General features: G+C 41.0%; 1 protein-coding gene across 1 annotated transcript in view; it reads right to left on the bottom strand.

The window, feature by feature from the left end:
• Positions 1-22390, bottom strand: part of LOC134676298 (1-phosphatidylinositol 4,5-bisphosphate phosphodiesterase epsilon-1-like) — a 108124-nt gene that overhangs the window by 80368 nt on the left and 5366 nt on the right. The window contains exons 2-12 of the mRNA XM_063534673.1: positions 19191-19298; positions 17936-18062; positions 12987-13171; positions 12552-12750; positions 11313-11445; positions 10119-10248; positions 7280-7480; positions 6564-6717; positions 4143-4256; positions 1668-1783; positions 747-851 (exon numbers count right to left, since the gene is read on the bottom strand). Coding sequence (XP_063390743.1) covers positions 747-851; positions 1668-1783; positions 4143-4256; positions 6564-6717; positions 7280-7480; positions 10119-10248; positions 11313-11445; positions 12552-12750; positions 12987-13171; positions 17936-18062; positions 19191-19298 — 1572 coding nt within the window. The remainder of the gene's footprint in view (positions 1-746; positions 852-1667; positions 1784-4142; positions 4257-6563; positions 6718-7279; positions 7481-10118; positions 10249-11312; positions 11446-12551; positions 12751-12986; positions 13172-17935; positions 18063-19190; positions 19299-22390) is intronic.

Raw genomic sequence — 22390 nt, 5'->3', positions numbered from 1 at the left:
TCAAAGAAAATTCTGTCATTTCTAATACACTCGTGATAACATTCCTCATGGACCCGGGTATGTCCTTAAACTACGTCCAAGACCACCGGTGGACGGGCAGCAGCGTCCCTCAAATAGTTACAGTGTACTCGACTGCGATCGCCAACCCGCCTGCCAAGCGTGGCGATTATGGCATTCACCCCCCATAACAAGGGGGAGGCCTATGTTCAGCAGTGGACGTCTTATGGCTGAGATGATGATGATGAACATTCCTCATACACGCTCGCAGGTTCAGGGTGTTCTTGACCTGGCCTTTCTTCAGGATTTCCCTGATCTGATCAGAGAAAGTCCGCCGAAATCTACCCCTTTCTACTCCCGCTTCTACTTCTCCCTTATACACTCTCTAAAATACTTATGTTTTTATGAAGAAATACCCACCTAAGCTGCGCTGGTGGCCTAGCGGTAAGAGCGTGCGACTATCAATCCGGAGGTCGCGGGTTCAAACCCCGACTCGTACCAATGAGTTTTTCGGAACTTATATACGAAATATCATTTTGATATTTACCAGTCGCTTTTCGGTGAAGGAAAACATCGCAAGGAAACCGGACTAATCCCTATCTGGGTTGGAAGGTCAGATGTCAGTGGCTTTCGTAAAAACTAGTGCCTACGTCAATTTGGGATTAGTTGTCAAGCGGACCCCAGGCTCCCATGAGCGGTGACAAAATGCCGGGATAACACGAGGAAGAAGAAGACATAAAAATACCCACCTACTCCTATTAGGGGATCCTCCCATGATACTGGTGGCTGCGGCCGTGAGACTGCTGTGTCGCGGCGCAGCCGGGTGGTGCTGGCTCATCGCTGCCGAGTATGAACTGGAACAGTCGTTATTAAGCTTAAAAAACCGGGCAAGTGCGAGTCGGACTCGCGCACGAAGGGTTCCGTACCATAATGCAAAAAAAAAACAAAAAAAAGCAAAAAAAACGGTCACCCATCCAAGTACTGACCACTCCCGACGTTGCTTAACTTTGGTCAAAAATTACGTTTGTTGTATGGGAGCCCCATTTAAATCTTTATTTTATTCTGTTTTTAGTATTTATTGTTATAGCGGCAACAGAAATACATCATCTGTGAAAATTTCAACTGTCTAGCTATCACGGTTCGTGAGATACAGCCTGGTGACAGACAAACGGACGGACGGACAGCGAAGTCTTAGTAATAGGGTCCCGTTTTACCCTTTGGGTACGGAACCCTAAAAAGAAACCATGAAATCATAATGGGAGGGACTTTGGATTAAATTACAATAGCTGGTTTGCTATTGCATGACATCTTGCATTGTGTAACTGTGCGCTGACACTTGGCACAGTTGATCTGTAGGTAGGTAGTCGAGTGGATTAATTAATTCAGAGGTCGGAATTCTCGTAGCATTTTTGAGCTGTCACAGGGACTATTCGTTAATGGACTTCCGATTATACATATGTATATCGATAAATACAGAATACAATATGTAAAATATGAATACGAGTGGAAGTAAACAACATGCAGTCTTATCGCGAATGAGCGATCTCTTCGAGATAACCTTTGGATACCTAACCTAGACCTGGAGACCTAGAGTTTCAACTCCAAATAGTACAAAATGGAACTCTCTACCGAGGAACTGGAACTCTCTTATATTTATGAGGTATACGTACCTATGTCGTGGTGATCCTTGTATGACCACCTCGTCTTCGCTCCTCGTTCCCGAGGTGTGCGATGAACCGTAACTTTTAGGTGAACCAGTCTTCAGTTCCGATGCCGATTTGTTTTTCTGAAAATAATCGTTTAGTTAGAATCATCATCATCATCATCATATCAGCCAGAGGACGTCCACTGCTGGATATATAGACCTCCCCCAAAGAGTACCACAATGACCGGTCTTGCGCCACCCGCATCCAGCGGACTCCCGCGACCTTCACCATATCATAAACCACGCGGTTAGTTAGAATACAATACGTAGAATAGATTAGAAAGTCATTTATTTGATAAAGCACACATGCACAGGACAAAAAGATGAAAAAGAAAGAAAAAGAAAAGGATAACAACAACCATGCAAAGACAGCAGACAGAAATTATATACACACAGACAGAAAAATAAATTACACTAATAAAAAAAAAAATATATAAAATTGACATTGTAACCAAGTTTGCCCAATTTCACTGAAATAAATGATTTGTTTCGATAAGTACCATCAACCGGGGTGAATAGGGGGGTGTGTAATGATCGATATAAAAATAATTAATATATTTTCTGTAGATATAACAACATTTAATATAATTTCAGAAAATATAATAACTCACGTTGTATAATATACATTTGGTATATTATTAAAATCTTTCATATCATTTTGTATAATTATCTTTTGATATAACACTCATTTATTATAACGATCATGTGATATAATGCTCATTTATTATACAATTATTATTATATAAGCATTATTCGGTATAATATTATAGTAAAGGTATTTTTATGACGACATATGTAAATGTTTAACGCAGATTAGGTAGTGGTTTGTTTTGTGTAATGGACGCAATTCTAACCTAACCTAACCTATTTTTCTGGTAGCGGTTGGTTTTATGTAGGGGTCGCAGTTCTTAACCTAACCTAACCTAGTATTCTGGTAGCGGTTGGTTTTGTGTAGGGGTCGCAGTTCTTAACCTAACCTAACCTAGTATTCTGGTAGCGGTTGGTTTTGTGTAGGGGTCGCAGTTCTTAACCTAACCTAACCTAGTATTCTGGTAGCGGTTGGTTTTGTGTAAGGGTCGCAGTTCTTAACCTTACCTACCTAGTTATAAATAGCAGTTCGTTATATGTAAAAATAGTCGTTTTTTGTAGTGTGTAATAGTAAATGTGGAATTATATATCTAATACATTATATCAACAATTCTACTTTAGATGAAATAACTTTATATCATAAATTCAGTATAGAAAATATGCATTATACTTGAAGAATGTTATGCTAAATGTTATTAGATCAATTAATCTTTATATAAAATGATAATTTATGTCATATGAAAATATATTAAGTGTTGTTATATCATTTAATAATTATACTAAATAAGCGTTATTGCAACTGATATTATAATAAAAATGTTTATAGCCATCGATACGCACCCTGAATAGGGATAGCTGGGGTGAAAAGGGACAAAATTTAAAATGTGATTTACTTGATAAGTCCTTAATTAGCTACCCATACAAATTGTATCATACGAAACCTACTATTATTTGCAATCAAATAATAACATTTTTTTGGGTACTTTTTTAAGAAATTGTTAGGTACATCATATTTAAAGTTCATTTAATCATTGCAATCATGTACAACATTATAAGTAGGTATACACGGTAGGTACACATATGTGAACATGAACCCGGACAGGGTATAGCAATTAGTTTTAATCTTATACTAAAGTCTTATCACAATAAATGCTCGTAGTTTATACAAAAACATAACAATGTATGGAATTTTGTCCCTATTTACCCCAGTTTACGGTACTTACGACGTTTTACGTTTACTAAAAGTAGGCGAATAAACCAAGACATATTTAATTACACAAACGGGTCTACCGCGATATAATTTCATTGTTTGAAAGACCTTTTTTTCTTTTCTTTTGTGGTATTTACGTGACCACATCTGGTGCAACTCAGCTGGCCGCGTAGCCAAGATGCCAATCGCTAACGCTCCGTAGCGATCGAAACGCAACTGTCACTGTCACACTAATGGGGAAGAGTGATAGAGATACATAATGCTTTTTGCTGTCGAAGCGATAGCGATTGTAATCTTTGCTAGGGGGCCTGAAACGTCGGAATTAAAGGTAAAAACAATAAAATTATACCCTCCTCCCAGCCATACAAATGAACAATGCAAAATTTGCCACAGAAATTTGAACCTACAATGTAGCTAATAGAGTTGATTTTGCGTTGTTCAAAAACTGAACTAAACACAGGAAAAGCAACTCTGTTCCAATCGAATATGATTTAAATTTCATTGAACTGAATAAGTACTATAGGTAGGACCTAGGCCTTAGGAGGATACCGCGGTAGACCCGTTTGTGTAATTAAATAATTATGTGTACAAATCGGGAGAGTTTAAAGTGAATAAACCAAGAGTCAGTGAAAATTGGTTCACCTTAAATTTAATGCCAGAGCTCCTTATGGAGTCTGAGTGTGAATCTGTGAAGGCCCCTTTGACGGGTGTGGAGTGTGAGGAGCTGCCGCACGTCGACTCTCGCCCACCGAACACCTGCAAACAAACATGTTTAAAAGGGGCCCACTGATTAACAGTCCGCCGGACGGTATCGGCCTGTCAGTTAGAACAAAATTTTGACAGTTCCGAACAACTGACAGGCCGATACCGTCCGGCGGACTGTTAATCAGTGGGCCCCTTATAAGGCTTCTCTTCCCAGAGCGACATAAGCCTACGTCACACGAGCGGTTCACAGCAGTACCCGTCCTCGTAATACAGCGCCGTGTATTTATTCTTTACATCTAGACTACTTCTGGAACTGCTAGAATGCTAAATACTAAGCAAACACACCTTACTGACCATAACTTGACCTCGTAGTGTAGAGTGTGTCATCGCCATGTATTTATTGGTTAGACCTGGAACTGCTGGAATAAATACTAACCCGTATAGCGTCGCTGACGAGCGGCTCACAACAGCACCCGTCTTCATAATACAGCGCCCTGTATTTATTCTTTATACCTGAACTACTTCTGGAACTGCTGGAGTGCTAAATATTAACCAAAACACACCTTACGGACCATAACTTGATCTCGTAGTGTGGAGTATATCATCGCCATGTATTTATTGGTTAGACCTGGAACTGCTGGAATAAATACTAACCCGTATAGCGTCGCTGACGAGCGGCTCACAACAGCACCCGTCTTCATAATACAGCGCCCTGTATTTATTCTTTATACCTGAACTACTTCTGGAACTGCTGGAGTGCTAAATATTAACCAAAACACACCTTACGGACCATAACTTGATCTCGTAGTGTGGAGTATATCATCGCCATGTATTTATTGGTTAGACCTGGAACTGCTGGAATAAATACTAACCCGTATAGCGTCGCTGACGAGCGGCTCACAACAGCACCCGTCTTCATAATACAGCGCCCTGTATTTATTCTTTATACCTGAACTACTTCTGGAACTGCTGGAGTGCTAAATATTAACCAAAACACACCTTACGGACCATAACTTGATCTCGTAGTGTGGAGTATATCATCGCCATGTATTTATTGGTTAGACCTGGAACTGCTGGAATAAATACTAACCCGTATAGCGTCGCTGACGAGCGGCTCACAACAGCACCCGTCTTCATAATACAGCGCCCTGTATTTATTCTTTATACCTGAACTACTTCTGGAACTGCTGGAGTGCTAAATATTAACCAAAACACACCTTACGGACCATAACTTGATCTCGTAGTGTGGAGTATATCATCGCCATGTATTTATTGGTTAGACCTGGAACTGCTGGAATAAATACTAACCCGTATAGCGTCGCTGACGAGCGGCTCACAACAGCACCCGTCTTCATAATACAGCGCCCTGTATTTATTCTTTATACCTGAACTACTTCTGGAACTGCTGGAGTGCTAAATATTAACCAAAACACACCTTACGGACCATAACTTGATCTCGTAGTGTGGAGTATATCATCGCCATGTATTTATTGGTTAGACCTGGAACTGCTGGAATAAATACTAACCCGTATAGCGTCGCTGCCGAGCGGCTCACAACAGCGCCCGTCCTCATAATACAGCGCCGTGTATTTATTGATTAGACCTGGAACTGCTGGAATAAATACTAACCCGTATAGCGTCGCTGACGAGCGGCTCACAACAGCACCCGTCCTCATAATACAGCGCCGTGTATTTATTGGTTAGACCTGGAACTGCTGGAATAAATACTAACCCGTATAGCGTCGCTGACGAGCGGTTCACAACAGCACCCGTCTTCATAATACAGCGCCGTGTATTTGTTCTTTACATCTAGAATACTTCTGGAACTGCTGGACTGCTAAATACTAAGCAAAACACACCTAACTGACAATACATTGATCTCGTAGTGTAGTGCCGTGTATTTCCCGGTTTAACCTGGAACCGCTGGAATAAATAGGTACTAACCCGTATAGCGTCGCTCACGAGCGGCTCACCACAGCACCAGTCCTCATAATACAGCGCCGTGTATTTATTCTTTACATCTGAACTACTTCTGGAACTACTGGACTGCTAAATACTAAGCAAAATACACATAACTTACAATATCTTGACTTCAGAGTGTAGCGCCATGCATTTATTAATTAAACCTGGAACTGCTGTAATAAATACTAACCCGTATAGCGTCGCTGACGAGCGGCTCACAGCAGCACCCGTCTTAATAATACAGCGTAGTGTATTTATTGGTTAGACCTGGAACTGCTGGAATAAATACTAACCCGTATAGCGTCGCTGACGAGCGGCTCACAACAGCACCCGTCTTCATAATACAGCGCCGTGTATTTATTGGTTAGACCTGGAACTGCTGGAATAAATACTAACCCGTATAGCGTCGCTGACGAGCGGCTCACAACAGCACCCGTCTTCATAATACAGCGCCGTGTATTTATTCTTCAGCCAGGCCAAACTCCGGTCCGCCAGCTTGGCCTGGCTCATCAGGGCTCGGATGACCGCGTGGAGGCCTACTGCCCATACCCTGGAGACAAGGAGTTGCTGTTACATTCTTGGAGTAAAACAAAATGGTAATGGCTCCTCTACACGACGGGCCAACGCCGGCTACTCCAAGGGACGCATTTATGCGTTAGAGGGAGCAAGTGGCTATCTCATTCTGCCGCATGGCTGCGTCCCTTGGAGTGGCCGGCGTTGGCCCATCGTGTAGAGGAGCCATAAGATTGAGTAGTTGGCTGGGATTCAGTTCTGTCCCTATCCTGAGCCTTTTACTAAATAGTTAAGTATCTTGTCCGTGGACAACATGTAAGTATTCTGAAAATTACCAAAATTTACCAAAATCTAGAAAAAAAATCTACCACGATTTTTTTTCAAACAAATATCACTACACCTTATAAATCAAAGTCCCTCGCCGCGTTTGTTTGTTCGTGTGATTGTTGGCGATAAACTCAAAAACTACAGAACGGATTTTCATGCGGTTTTCACCTGTCAATAGAATGATTCTTGAGGAAGGTTTTGGTGTAAATAAATTATTTATTAACCCGTGCCAGGTCCCAGGTCCAGGAAGCCAAGACGGGTAGCTAGTTTACCTATACAAATAAGCGGGCAGCATGAAGTGCACAGTCCGGTTATCGCTCAACGTCCTGCCGTAGACGAGCGAGATGACGTGCGTGCCGTGCGCGCTGTCGAGGCCGAAACGTCGAGCCGTGTGCGCCAGCTCCGCCAGGTCCCGCGGCTCCAGGAGCTTGCCGTTTAGACGCATGTCTTTCACGCATTGGAGGTCGATGAATCTGTCAACAAAATAAATAATTAAGAAACCTTAACAAACATTAACATAGATATAGTATAAATGATCTTAGATGATTTTTTCGAGGTCGGGTGCTAATCCGTTAAACAATAGTAGTTTATGTGACTGCTACATAATGAAAGGCATTAAAACACGAGTGTGGGTTTAAGAAACGAACGAAGAGAGAAAACAAATTAATGTTATACCTAAAACTAATTAAAAGATAAACTGTTACGTCAAATGGCGGTAAATGAAAACTTTTTTCACACATGTCACGCATCTGTAGTTTTTTTTAAATTCATAGACAGACGAATGAAGTCCCTATTCTCATGTCACTCGAGATAAAATGTCGTACGGTTTATATTAAAAAAATATACTGAATTGACTTTTCGTATCGATAATTGTTTTAATATCTATGGATACTAGAATAGACACCCACTTGAGTTTTGACAGCTGTTCCAAATTTAAACTCATAACCTTACAAAAATCTATAAAGTTATAACTTTAAAGTACAGATTTTACCTACTACCACAGATAAGAAAGTACTCATAGTAAAATTGGTTGTCATAATGCTGGTCAGTTCCTATGGTTTCTGAATGCATTTTAGAGCGTTAATGATATGTGCGTAGATAAAAGCCTTTGTTTCTTTTAAGAGCGGTCTACAGCTCGTGCGAAAGCAACCATGTCGTTTAAAAGCAACTATCGTGATAGTATTAAGGTTCAAATTCATATGACAGCTTGTTCAGAGAACAATTAGGGTGGTCTTGTTTTTTGAGATAACAAAAACGTGTTATCTCCGAATGGGCCGATTCAAGAATTTGAACCATATACGAGTAGTTAGAATGGTAAATTTGTTTTTTAAATGGGTTTGTTCCCGTTACTTACGTCGGGGCTATTAGCAGTAAGCATTGTAACCACTAAATAAAGGAAACAATATCTTTTATAATATTTTAAACTTTCGCGTTTTGAATACATATTAACTCACATTATAGACTGGTCTAACGCGAATTATATTCAATTACCTTGATTTACCGACGTTTCGACACAGGTTTCACTGGTCGTGGTCGCGGCTGACTGATGTGATGTCCCAGCAAAATGTCAAAACAGAGATTTGTGCATCTACCCGACGAAAAGTGTAAGTGTCCATACATTTTGCTGGGACATCAGTCAGCCGCGACCACGACCAGTGAAACCTGTGTCGAAACGTCGGTAAATCAAGGTAATTGAATATGATTCGCGTTAAACCCGTCTATAATGTGAGTTAATAACAATATCTTTTGTTTCACAGATTAGGGTCCGAGCCCGAAATATTCACCCGAAATTATTCATACTATATCTAAGGACTGACCTTACGGGCACTATAAACGTGGTAGTAGTTCAGCGGTGTCATTCACGCCAATTCCAGCCAATCGTGCAGTGTAACGCAACTATTTGCGACCAATAGCGCGCGCGATGCAAACTCACCAACAAATCGCGCGCGAGACGCGAACTCATCAACAAATCGCGCGCGAGACGCGAACTCATCAACAAATCGCGCGCGAGTAACAAACTCACCAACAAATCGCGCGCGAGATGCGAACTCATCAACCAATCGCGCGCGAGATGCGAACTCATCAACAAATCGCGCGCGAGATGCGAACTCATCAACAAATCGCGCGCGAGATGCGAACTCATCAATAAATCGCGCGCGAGATGCGAACTCATCAATAAATCGCGCGCGAGATGCGAACTCATCAACCAATCGCGCGCGAGATGCGAACTCATCAACCAATCGCGCGCGAGATGCGAACTCATCAACAAATCGCGCGCGAGACGCGAACTCATCAACAAATCGCGCGCGAGATGCAAACTCACCAACAAATCGCGCGCGAGATGCGAACTCATCAATAAATCGCGCGCGAGATGCGAACTCATCAACCAATCGCGCGCGAGATGCGAACTCATCAACCAATCGCGCGCGAGACGCGAACTCATCAACAAATCGCGCGCGAGATGCAAACTCACCAACAAATCGCGCGCGAGATGCGAACTCATCAACCAATCGCGCGCGAGATGCGAACTCATCAACAAATCGCGCGCGAGATGCGAACTCATCAATAAATCGCGCGCGAGATGCGAACTCATCAACCAATCGCGCGCGAGATGCGAACTCATCAACCAATCGCGTTGTAGCGGTGTCACATCGCTGTACTGGCCCCTGCCCTGTGAGGATTTGAACCCGCGACCTCCGGATTGAAAGTCGGACGACATATCCACTCGGCCACCACCGCGTTTTGAAATAGTGATGTAGGTATACGTTCTATAAATGATGATACAATTTCACGAAATTAATTTATTCAGAGACCAAACTTTTATATCCGCAACGCAGGCTTCGTCAGGTAAACACAAATTTACAATCAGCTACAGGCATCGTCACAAAAAACTACAACGATAAAATCCGCAACAGGCTTCGTCAACTCACTTACTCTAAAAATACACATTAATAAGAAACTTACAAAAAAAAAACCTACAAATAAAATACACCCTCCAACTCACCGCCAGCAGGCAGTGTACCCAACAGGCTGGCCGCATTTCCCCGTTAAATAGCGATGCTAATTCTCTGGAATTTCACGAATAGAAATCAACATAGACGTATCACTTACCCCTCCTCTCCTACGATGCCTGCTTCGTTCTCATGCGCCAGATTCGCTGTGTACTTCAAGGGTATAACTTCCTCGGGGTTGTAAGATAAACTGACTTCTGCCTGCTGCACGTTTTCCGATGGGGTTTCTCCTAGAAGAAAAATTAAATGATTAAAATCTTTGCCAGTAGGTTCATTTATTAGCCTTTAATTACGATTGAGTTGAGCTAAGCAGCTTAGCTTAGCTTTTAAGTTATGCCTATTTAAACTTTATTTCAAGTATATTCTCTTGTTTAAACAATAATTTCCATGTTGCAGTAATGTTCTGAGAACATTCTCGAGAACGTTTCCGCTTTTTGGGAATGTTCTGCAATTTGTACATTGCTATACCTCGTTTTTTTAGCATTAGAAAAAAGGTAAACAATCTTGATGTGTCTTTTAATTGAAAAACTAATTTTAAAAATGAGTTGCGGCAGATATGTAACAATTATGAATCTAATACGACCATTTATATTCTTCTGCTTTCATAAGTAATAGTTTTTGGTTATTCAAAAGCGTTTTTCAATAAAAAGACATGTCAAGATCGCTTAATTACCTTCTTGCAAGTTCTTTCTAATGCTAAAAAAAACGAACTAAGTATAGCTAAGCTGCGTTCTACTCTTTCACTGCCACAAATATTTTGCTTTTTTTTAAGCTAATTTCATTTTGTTACACGACTGCCCAAACAAAAAGAGTGTATTGTTTTTTGTTAATGACCATTCAGGGTTCCAAAGAGTGAAACTGTCACCAGTGATACATCACCATCTTTGATAATAATGTGTTTATATGTACTTTTTATTGTTTTTAATGTGCTTTTGTATTCTACTTTTATATTCATGTTATAAACAACCTAACTTAAGAAGAAAAATAAATAAAGGAAATACAGTGTGTGTTTGACCATGGGGCTTTAAATCCAGGGCTCGATTCTACTCGCTAAACTGAGCTACTTTTATTATGGCACCAACCCCGAAATTCCCATTTTTTTTTTACTTTTTCATACATTTTGGCTGATCAGATGTCGATGTCTATGGAAAAGCCAAAAAATTTTCTCCGATTTTAGGGTTGGTCCCATAGTAAAGGTCCAGTAGCTCAGTTTAGCGAGTAAAATCAAGCCCTGGAGTTAAAGGCCCATGGTCAGACACACCATGTATTATGATGTGTAACAACAACTACTTACCATGACTGACATGAGGCCTGTGCTGTGTCCTGCACCATGCGAGGATCGCGCATGCGCGCTCAAGCCGCAGTTGCGCGACGGTCCCGCCCCACTCCGCGTCCCCCACCACGCACGCTGTTCCATGATGCATGATCTGCGTTAAATACGAGTATATTACAGTTATGTATTGTTATTTGTTATACAGGGTGTTTGGTATATGGCTTGCCAAATTAAAATAACAGATAGGTTGAGTCACTTGCTTATCTTCTCATGCCTAGAAAAAAAACTTATCCATGGTTTTTTTACTACTGCGCAAGTAAAAATTGGAAATTTACGAAAAACTGGCAAAGAGCTGAAAAAAGTGCTCAAAATTAAAAATTTCTAAGCCTGGGAAAATAGCAAATGACTCAACCTATCTGCCGTTTTAATTTGGCAAACGATGTACCAAACACCCTGTATATTGACATGTGGGTAGATAAGAAGATCTGCAGGTACCCCAGTTCGGTTCTAGCTAGCAAGCCAGCACACGTACAGTAACAAGTATGACTCACGTTAGACCGGGCCGGGTCCGGGCCGGAGCTTCCGGTGCTTCGTTTTCTATGGAAAGCATCATGTAATCACCGGTCATCTATTATAGAAAAGTAAACGCTGGATGCTCCGGATCGGACACCGGTCTAACGTGAATCATCATTTAGTCGTCGGAGACAAAAGTTTTCCATTTCACTTGAATGCACATTTATTGTAAAGCTGGTTGAAAGAACAGTGGAAAAAATACCTGCGGCGGCTGCAGAGGGGTCAGGGGGTAGCGGCTGGACAGGGTAGTACCCTCCCCCCTTTAGCTCGTACAGGGCTTCGTTCTAGTTTGGTGCGAGGGTTGGGAGAGACAGTCAAGATCTTAACGTGTAAGACATGGCGATCCATGCAAACCCCATTGTGCGGATGCAAAGGAAACATGGTGAACTCATGTTCATGAGGGAGAGGCTGACCGGGGCAGTACCATTTCCATCTACCGTCTACAGCCCCTTTAAGGAAGCAGCATTTTAAAAAGATCTTTAAGGAAAAGACAGTCAAGATCCTAACCTGCAACACATGTCGATCCATGCAAACTCCATGCTGCGGCTGCAGAGGAAACATGGTGACCCCATGGTCATGTGGTAGCGGCTGAACAGGGGAGTACCAGTTACCTCTAACGTCTACAGCCCCTTTAAGGAAGCAGCATTTTAAAAAGATCTTTAGGGAAAAGACAGTCAAGATCCTAACCTGCAACACGTGTCGATCCATGCAAACTCCATGCTGCGGCTGCAGAGGAAACATGGTGACCCCATGGTCATGTGGTAGCGGCTGAACAGGGCAGTACCCTCCCCCCTCCAGCTCGTACAGGGCCTCGTTCTCGAAGGACCAGCTGGTCTGGTGCGAGGGTTGGGAGAAGACGGGCTCGTCGCATGAGGATATTGCTGCTCTGGAAGTACGAAAACAGATATATACTTGGTCAAGCAAATCTTGTCAGTAGAAAAAGGCGCGATTCTAAATCGCGGGTTAGCAACACTACGTTTGAATTGTTTGTAAATCGCGTGTTATTTATATCTTATCTGTGGAACCGGCTTCCAAAAACCAATGCCAATACTTTAGATGAAGTCTTCAGCGGATTCTAGAGTATTTTATGATGCAATTCGGAAAGCATAAATAAATTCTCACCTTAAATAATCTCCAAAGACAGGAGTATTGTTTCTCGCCAACGCATAATGATGCTGGTGGAAGCTGGCTATGTGGTCCATGACGGCCTGGGTGCGGTACACCTTTTCAAGGTTCAGCAGACCTTCGGGTCCGACGCGGCGCCAGCCGGGCGCGTGCTCGCCTTCCTCATCGAATGACGCTATATACTGGAAACAATAGTACATTACGTTACAAGTGGGAACTTAGAAGTAGTTTTCGCACGTGTATTGCACAACGTTTTACAGTACATATGAGACATATGACCCTTTAAACTTTTGATATACGCAAAAATAGCGTGCGGGAAAATAGGACCATATGTACTGTAAAATAGTTTTCGAATCGAAATCGGTTATCGAGTAAAATGAAAATGAACTCGTGTCGATTTAAAACACTCCCTTCGGTCGTGTTTTAATTTATCGCCACTCTCTTCGAATTTCCTGTTTTCTACTCTTGTACCGTAACTATTTTGTTTGAAAGGCAACAAGCACGGAATAAATCCAGAAAATAGACGAATTTATGTTGCCAATGTAATAAATGTGGAAAATTCGGTTATTACGAAAGCCTTTGACATACAAATATACCTAGCTGAACCTAAGGAAACCCAAAAATATACGAACATCCCTTTGAAATAAGAATGTTATCTAAAAAGAATATTTCCACACGGGCCCAAATGTGAGAAAATTCATATCCTAAAAGCAACGAGTTTTTTATCTATCATAAATATAAATACCAGTCGCAGTTTCGCTATTTCTATTCATAAACTTTCCTAAAATAGTGTTGGCATGTTTTTAGGGTTCCGTACCTCAAAACGGAACCCTTATAGGATCACTCCTCCTTCTGTCTGTCCGTCTGTTACAGCCTATTTTCTTGGAAACTACTGGACCAATAACGGATCCCTTATAGGATCACTCGTGCGTCTGTCTGTCTGTCTGTCCGTCGGTCACAGCATATTTTCTCGGAAACTACTGGACCAATTAAGTTGAAATTACTGACTAAATGACTATGACTATGACTAAATTAGTCAAACAACACTATGAGTAGGGTCTAGTGTTATTTGCGGTTTTCTGTTTCACGAACTAATTATTTAAGTGGATACAAAGAGCTCATTGAATCGGCACAAATGAAGCTAATTAAGGCACATGTACATTATGTCCCTGCGGCGGTGCAGGGCTATAACCGCGAAAATCGAAGTTCGCAAATTGCGGGGATTTTTCTCTGTCACTCTAATTACGCCTTTATTGGAGTAAAAGAGAGAGATCCCCGCAATTTGCGAATTTCGGTTTTCGCGATAGCCGCTCAGTAGTCGCCGTCAGATATATCTGAGCGGCCGAGGTGCTCACAAATGGAATTGAAGAGATAAAAAAAACCGGCTAAGTGCGAGTCGGACTCCCGTTTCTAGGGTTCCGTATATAAGTCCGACTCACGCTTGACAGCACATTATTAATAGGTTTTCTGGTCATCTATAGGTAAAGAACTAATTTTTATTTATTTATTTATTTAAACTTTATTGCACAAAACATAAAAATAATGTACAAATGGCGAACTTAATGCCTAATGGCATTCTCTACCAGTCAACCATCGGGCCAAACAGAGACATGTAAAAATGGTGCAAGGAGAACAGAGGCATTTATTAGAACATTGGAAAACAACTGAACAACGAACAACTAATAATTCTGATTTTTCAAAATTTTAGACCCAGTAGTTTCGGAGATAAGGGGGGAATGATAATATTTTGGCTATTTTCTTAAATAACTTCGAACCTATATATTTTAAAATTATAAAAGAAAATGTCCATCTTTGAGTTACTAATTTACATATGTGTACCAAATTTCAACTTAATTGGTCTAGTAGTTTCCGAGAAAATAGGCTGTGACAGACGGACAGACAGACAGATGCACGAGTGATCCTATAAGGGTTCCGTTTTTTCCTTTTGAGGTACGGAACCCTTATAATATTGCACGCTTTTAGCTGCAATCATATTTTAAAAAACTTTGTGCAAAAATTATTAATTATTTTTGGATATGTAGTGTTTTTAGTATTTCTTGTTATAGCGGCAACAGAAATACATCATCTGTGAAAATTTCAACTGTATATCAGCTATATATCACGGTTCGTGAGATACAGCCTCGTGACAGACGGACGAACGGACGGACGGACAGCAGAGTTGTAGTAATAGGGTCCCGTTTTACCCTTTGGGTACGGAACCCTAAAAAAATCCAGAAAGGAAAATTGGGACTACGTTTGCACGGTTAACCGGTCGCCCCTTTCCTCTTAACTAGTCAATACTGATATGAAAATTGAAAATCGATGATGACCTCATTTAATTTTAAATTCACTCATCCATGGTTGACTTTTGATCTTTTGATTCACAATAGATTAGCATAATGTCAAAAACCGTAAATACGTTTAGGCTGTAGGGCGTGCCAAAGAAATGGACATACATACGTACGCTCGAAAAAGACTACGCACATTTGAAGCAATTTTCATGTTAATAGCTTGTGTGCAAAGGGTTACCTACACATTTTTAATGCTAACGCAGCATTAAAAATGTGTAGGTATATTCATGATTTTTTCTATCGAATGAAAGTTTAACGGTTTCAAATCGATGAAGTTACTATGAGTAGTTCGTTTTTTTAGCATTAAAAAAAACACTACGCGATCTTGACGTGTCTTTTAATTGAAAAACGCTTTTTAAAAAGCAGCAACTATTACTTCATCATATCAGCCCTTTATCGCCCACTGCTGAGCATAGGCCTCTCTTCTAGTGCGCCGCTTGTCCCGGTCCTGAGCTAATCTCATCCAGCAGTGACCCGCAATTTTCCGGATGTCGTCCACCCAACGAGCCAACGGACGCCAGGCGCTTCTTTCATTTGAAAGCGGCCACCATTCTGTTAACATTTTAGTCCACCTGCCATCACTCTGCCTAGCAACATGTCCTGCCCAATTCCATTTTAGTTTGGTAATGACGAAACCCACGTCATACACCTTGGTGCGGCGACGGATCTCGACATTCCTTACTCGATCTTGAAGCTTGATACCGAGCATGGCGCTCTCCATGGCTCTCTGTGCTACGCGGATTTTATGCACAGCCCCCTTAGTGAGCGTCCATGTCTCGGCACCATAGGTCATGGTGGGCAGGACACATTGGTTAAAGAGGCGAGTCTTCAGGCATTGTGGAATGTTAGCAGGTTTCAGGATGTCCGCTAATTTATTGAATGCCGCCCAACCGAGCTGGATTCTCCTGGAGATCTCCGTCTGCTGGTGTGTTTTGTCAAATGATAGAATATGTCCAAGATACAAGTATTGCTCGACCACCTCCAGTCTTTCGTTCCCAACCATAATGGTTGGAATCGATTTACTAGAGATGTTCGTCATAACCTTAGTCTTGGACATATTCATCTTAAGACCTATTTTCAAAGAAGCATGGTATATGCTTTCAATCATGCTTTGGAGATCTTCCAGGGTCTCGGCGAACAAAACAATGTCGTCGGCAAATCTCAGGTGCGACAAGAAGACACCATGGATATTGATACCAGTTTTGTTCCATGCAAGCGTTTTTATGACTTCTTCCAGTACCGCCGTAAAAAGCTTGGGTGAAATGGTATCCCCTTGACGCACTCCCCTTTGGATGGATATTGGGTTACTGAGTTTGTGAAGCCGAACTATTACTTATGAAAGCAAAAGAATGTAAATAATCGTATATGATTTATAATTGTTACATATTTGCCGTGACTTATTTTTCAAAAGTGTTTTTCATTAAAAATACACGTCAAGATTGTTTACCTTTTTTCTAATGCAAAAATAAACGAACTATAGAGTCAGGCCTTAAGATTGCTATTCATATTTTTTCGAAACCGTAGGTATTGTGATCTGAAAATGCGTTACAATATTTCAAAAACTCTGCTGGCTGAATCCACTTGAATCTTAAACACAGGGCCCGATCGGATTATGAAATAGACATCTTTTAGACATCACCAAGATACGATAACGATATGTTTAAGATCTAACCAGTCAAATTTGACATTTGCGCGATTCTGGAGATAGATACTCTCTTACTGGAGATTCTGAATGACTTCCACTTCCTAAAAGTGATATTGGTTTCCCGAATTGCGCTGCAAAAGAGAACTAGTTGATATCTAAACTACAACGTATCTAGAATGGATCTAGTACGTGTCGTCTCTTGTGAATATCTTGAAGTTCGAATACGGCAGTTCTATTCATATTTTTGGCAACCGTATTATATGATCTAAAAAAGCGTTACAATATTTCAAAAATTCTGCTGGCTGAATCCACTTGAATCTTAACACGTTGATTGCCACATCACGCGACGTCGCGCGATACAGTCCATTACCTCCTTACGAAGGTCGAGGAGATCGTGAAGTATGTTCGAGTCAAGTCCGGATTCATCCTGAGGGTCGTGAAGTTGGAATCTCGACACAGTGTGAATTTTAATTCTTTTGTGCTGAGCGTTCCGACTGAACATCTAGCGACCTTCACCAAGGAGGAGTTTTGGCCGAAGGGTGTCAAGTTCCGGCGGTTCCGCGGCCGGCTCCCTGACACTGCGGGGTTGCGAACTGCGTCGCAACCATAATTGTGTTTTTAGTTTTAAGATACATTTTGTAATAATATGTATGCTAGTTTTAAGGTATTTATCTATGGGCCAATAGTTGCCTGAAAATAAATGTTTTCATTTTCATTTTCATTTTTTCATTTCATTACCCTGTGGCCGATAACGCGATGTCGCGTGATAAAGCCTTACAATTTTGTTCGCGCCGCAAAATGGTGGTCGTAGCGTATTGGCTTATGGGCTATGGCATTAGTTTTGGCCACTAGAGACGGGATTTACCTATTCGACATTCGTTGGCCATCTCGGTATGTTCGCCATTTTTGGCTTGGCAATCAACGTATTAAACTTAAATACGAGTACATACCACTTGCCTACTAGCTTCGCTCGCCCGTGGGTCCCTTTTCGCACTGTCCCTTAAGGGACTGGTCGTGGTCCCCTGGTCTATCCGCTTGCCGCTTTCTCTTCTCGTCGGATCCCTTTTTAAGGAGCCCCTGCAAGAAAAATAAAAGTTTTTAAAAAGTGATAAGGTGTGCGGTAATATGCAAACCGAACGTTAATGGTTTTTTAAAGTTTAAAACTCTTGCTCCTGCCACAGAATAAATAATAGTACTAGGTACAGAAGACTCACTCTCTAACAAAACGCGTCTGTCACGATCAGCACAGATATGGCCGCTAGGCGGCGACAGCGCCACGCGCGGCTTATGGCAAACCCCAAAATTGGGGTCGAACGGATGTACTTTTAGCTACCTGTAGCAAAGCGACGAAATCGCGGTGTGAGTCACGCCTGCTCCTGCTAATGAATGAAAATCTCGATACTTATGTAGAGTAAGTTGCTAAGTTGCAGACTACCACCCTGCATATAAACTTGCTTGTAGGGGGGGGGGTCAGCTATCTCTGTAGGCCTTGATATAGATCATTATGATGATAATATATTAACCCCGGACCCGGGTATGTCCTTAAACTACGTCCAAGACCACCAGTGGACGGGCAGCAGCGTCCCTCAAATTCGGTGTACTCGACTGCGATCGCCAACCCGCATGCCAAGCGTGGCGATTATGGCATTCATCCCCCAAAGGGGGAGGCCTATGTTCAGCAGTGGACGTCTTATGGCTGAGATGATGATGATGATGATAATAAGAACTGGGCCTATCTCAAATTTAATTTGTTACCTTTATTTCCGACGTTTCAATGCAGGTTTTAAGGGGTAACCAGACGGGACTGACGAAATCAGTCGATTTGTTCAGGAAAATAATTGGCCAATCTCATCTAGCGTCCACACGTACACAAATTAAATCACCAATTTGCATTCTACTATGAAAATTGGCATTTTTGTGTCCGCACCTGCTGATGTGATCGGGGAATCAAATTGGTATTTGCGTCCGCACGGCCCTGTTCGATCGAAGAATTTCATCAGATTGGCCAAAAATTGTCTAGTCTGGATACAACTTTACTGGAAGTGGTCGCGGATAAGTGATGTCCCAGCAAAATGTCAAAACAGAGATTTATGAGATTTATGCAACTAACCTAGGAAAAGTCTATGCAAAAAGTTTGGGGTGATAATGATGATGATGACGATGATATGAACAAATTAACGAGTGAAAGCTAAGAGTTCTACTTACCTCTCAGACTCTTTAGTAGATTCTCGCTTAAACTCTCTCCGGTGATGCGTAGGGGTCTGCGCTACCGAATGGGTCCCGGTGAGAGACGGACTCGCGGCCAGGATCTCTCTGTAACAAATTTATTTATTATTATTTAAGTAAAGTACGTGCCGCTGTGTAATTATTCTAGTCATAGTCCGACAAGAAATTGTAGAAAATAATTGAGGGCGCTACTTCCTACGTAACTGTCACATTTTTGATGTAAAATGCTTATATACATATATATGTTACGGGTAATGTTAGAAGGTTGATTAAACTTGATTAAACTTAAGTTTACCCGGGTATAACTAGTATTACCCAAGCCTTTTGGGTAAGGTTCAAAAATTGAAACAAATGCAGTTCTTTCTTTTTAGCATTAGAAAAAAGGTAAACAATCTTGATGTGTCTTTTAATTGAAAAACACGTTTATAAAATAATTCACGGCAAATATGTAACAATTATGAATCTAATACGATCATTTATATTCTTCTGCTTTCATATAAATGCATCGCACAAATAAATGCTTACTGGAATTTGAACCCAGGACCATCGGCTTCACAGGCAGGGTCACTACCCACTAGGCCAGACCAGTCGTCAATGTCGTCATCATGTTTCTTCACTTCTCTCGACAAATTACACGAAAACCCATAAAACACATTTTTTTTATGAAATAGGATGCAAACGAGCAGACGGATCACCTGACGGTAAGCGATTACCGCCGCCCATGGACACCCGCAACACCAGAAGGGTCGCCAGCGCGTTGCCGGCATTTAAGATGGGAGTACGCTCTTTTCTTGAAGGTTTGAAGGTCGTATCGCGTAAACACCCCAATAATCGACATGTTAAGACCCAATATTCGACACCTTGCTGTCAACTTTATTGCTATGACATTATGTTTGACAATGTCGATTATTGGAGCTGTGTCGGGCACTGGACCCTAAGTCTAGTAAGTAAATAATGATTTTCAGCCCCAAAATATATGTAATCAAGTTTGAAGCATCAAGTTAATGACCCTTGAAAGTCATGACTCTTTAAGCACCGTCAAGCGTGAGTCGTTTTTAATTTGAAGGTGTCTGAAAAGAGATTCTGTGATTCTAATTTAGAATTTAGAGTGTAATGAGCGACTTAGAAAACCAATAAAAACTGGTCAAGTGCGAGTCGGACTCGCGCACGAAGGGTTCCGTAACATAAGCAAAAAACGGTAAAAAAATCACGTTTGTTGTATAAACCCCTCTTAAATACTTATTTTATCCTGTTTTTAGTAGGTATTTGTTGTTATAGCGGCAACAGAAATACATCATCAGAGAAAATTTCAACTGTCTAGTTATCACGGTTCATGAGATACAGCCCGGTGATAGACAGACGGACAGTGGAGTCTGATTAATACCCGTTTTTACCCTTTGGGTACGAAACCCTAAAGAAAATAATGTCTAGAACATTATGTGCGTGACACAGATTTCTATTTAACCTGGTCGACGCCATGTCAAACACAAAAGCTGTCACAGAGACGCCACGTCACCGAAGTGTCAAAACTGAAATTGAACTATTGAACTATTAACTTTTGAAAATTCTAAATCCCTTACAAAAAGACGTTTGCACTAAACTGAAAATCGTAATTAGATTTAAAAAAAGTAAGACAATGTTGCCACTTTTTACTAGCGCGTCTTGTAGCGCGTTTTGACGCCCAGTCTGGCCTAGTGGGTAGTGACCCTGCCTGCGAAGCCGATGGTCCTGGGTTCGAATCCCAGTAAGGGCATTTATTTGTATGATGATACAGATATTTGTTCCTGAGTCATGGGTGCTTTCTATGTATTTAAGTATTTGTATATTATATATATCGTTGTCTGAGTACCCACAACACAAGCCTTCTTGAGCTTACTGTGGGACTTAGTCAATCTGTGTATGAATGTCCTATAATATTTATTTAATATTTATATTATTAGTATGTATGTAAAAAAAGTAAAGAAATGTACTTTTTTAAATCGTAGGAGTATGGTTACCAATAAATAAATTATCTTAGCGTGTTTATTTATAAAAAGGAATTTACTATTTTACAAACAAATTATTGCATCGGTAACATTGTGTTACTTTGTTTGGAATCTTAGATGTTCAGTTTAGGGGTTCTGATTGGGGTTCATAAAAATTGCTCAACCGAGTAGTACTGGACCCTAAACGCGGTAAAGTACAAGTAAGCTAAAATACGTGATGTTTGGGTTCCATTATATTGCTAATTTAAATAAATATTGACACGAAAGATCTTAATTGTCATTCAAATCGTTTAGCAATAAAAAATTTACTCCTTTGCGGCGGTATGGCGGCCATTTGGAACCATCCGAAAAGTATGGCATGGTGATGTCCATGAATGGCTGCTCGACGATGATCACCTGTGCAAAAATTAGCTTGGCACAAATGATTGAATTGTTTATTTTTAATTAATGTGTTCGCCTCAGTATGGCGGGCTGTAAGTCACACCGGAGAAGTATGGCATTACACTACCGTCTACTTCTTTTTTATGGACTATCGAAAAATACGAGGATTTTTGTGGAACAAATCGTTCGACACTCGTATTTTATCCGACACGTTCGACTAACGCCCACGCGATTGGGCCGCCGGTACCAGCGCTATGACCATCATTTTTATTTCGTTCATTACGTACTTAGACCCCTGACGAACCGCCATACTGGTACAAATGACCCAGTAAAATGTGTCACTATCTCCCGGTCTATAAGGTGCAAAAGTGTAAACATATCTTTGAAGTCGACTGTACTGTGGTATAGTCTGACAAGAAATAGTAGAAAATACTGAGTGGCGTCCTCAATATTTTCTACTATTTCTTCCTACGTAACTGTCACATTTTTGACTTAAAATGCTTAAATACCACTACAATTTAGTACTTGGGTCAAACAGGAGAGAAAACTAGCGTGTTCGCGCGAACTGTACATTTTTCTCCCCTGTGGGCAATAGTTAACAGCTTGTGGGCATGTAAGTAATGATTTTATCATAGTTCTGTAAATAAAAGGAGGACCTTTTTACGTGGGTTAGGGTTAAATAAGAAAATTAACCTTTATAGCCCTTAACTTTGTGTATGTCCACAGGAAAGAACGTAACACAGTGATCTGTTTGACCCACTTATGGAATTTTTTAAGTTCCTGTTTATTTCATTTTTACTATTTTATGCCTCA

Source organism: Cydia fagiglandana, chromosome 24 (assembly GCF_963556715.1).
Source record: "Cydia fagiglandana chromosome 24, ilCydFagi1.1, whole genome shotgun sequence".
In the NCBI taxonomy this organism is placed as follows: Eukaryota; Metazoa; Arthropoda; class Insecta; order Lepidoptera; family Tortricidae; genus Cydia; species Cydia fagiglandana.
Note: the sequence above shows the minus strand (reverse complement) of the source record. Positions and strands in the feature narration are given on the sequence as shown.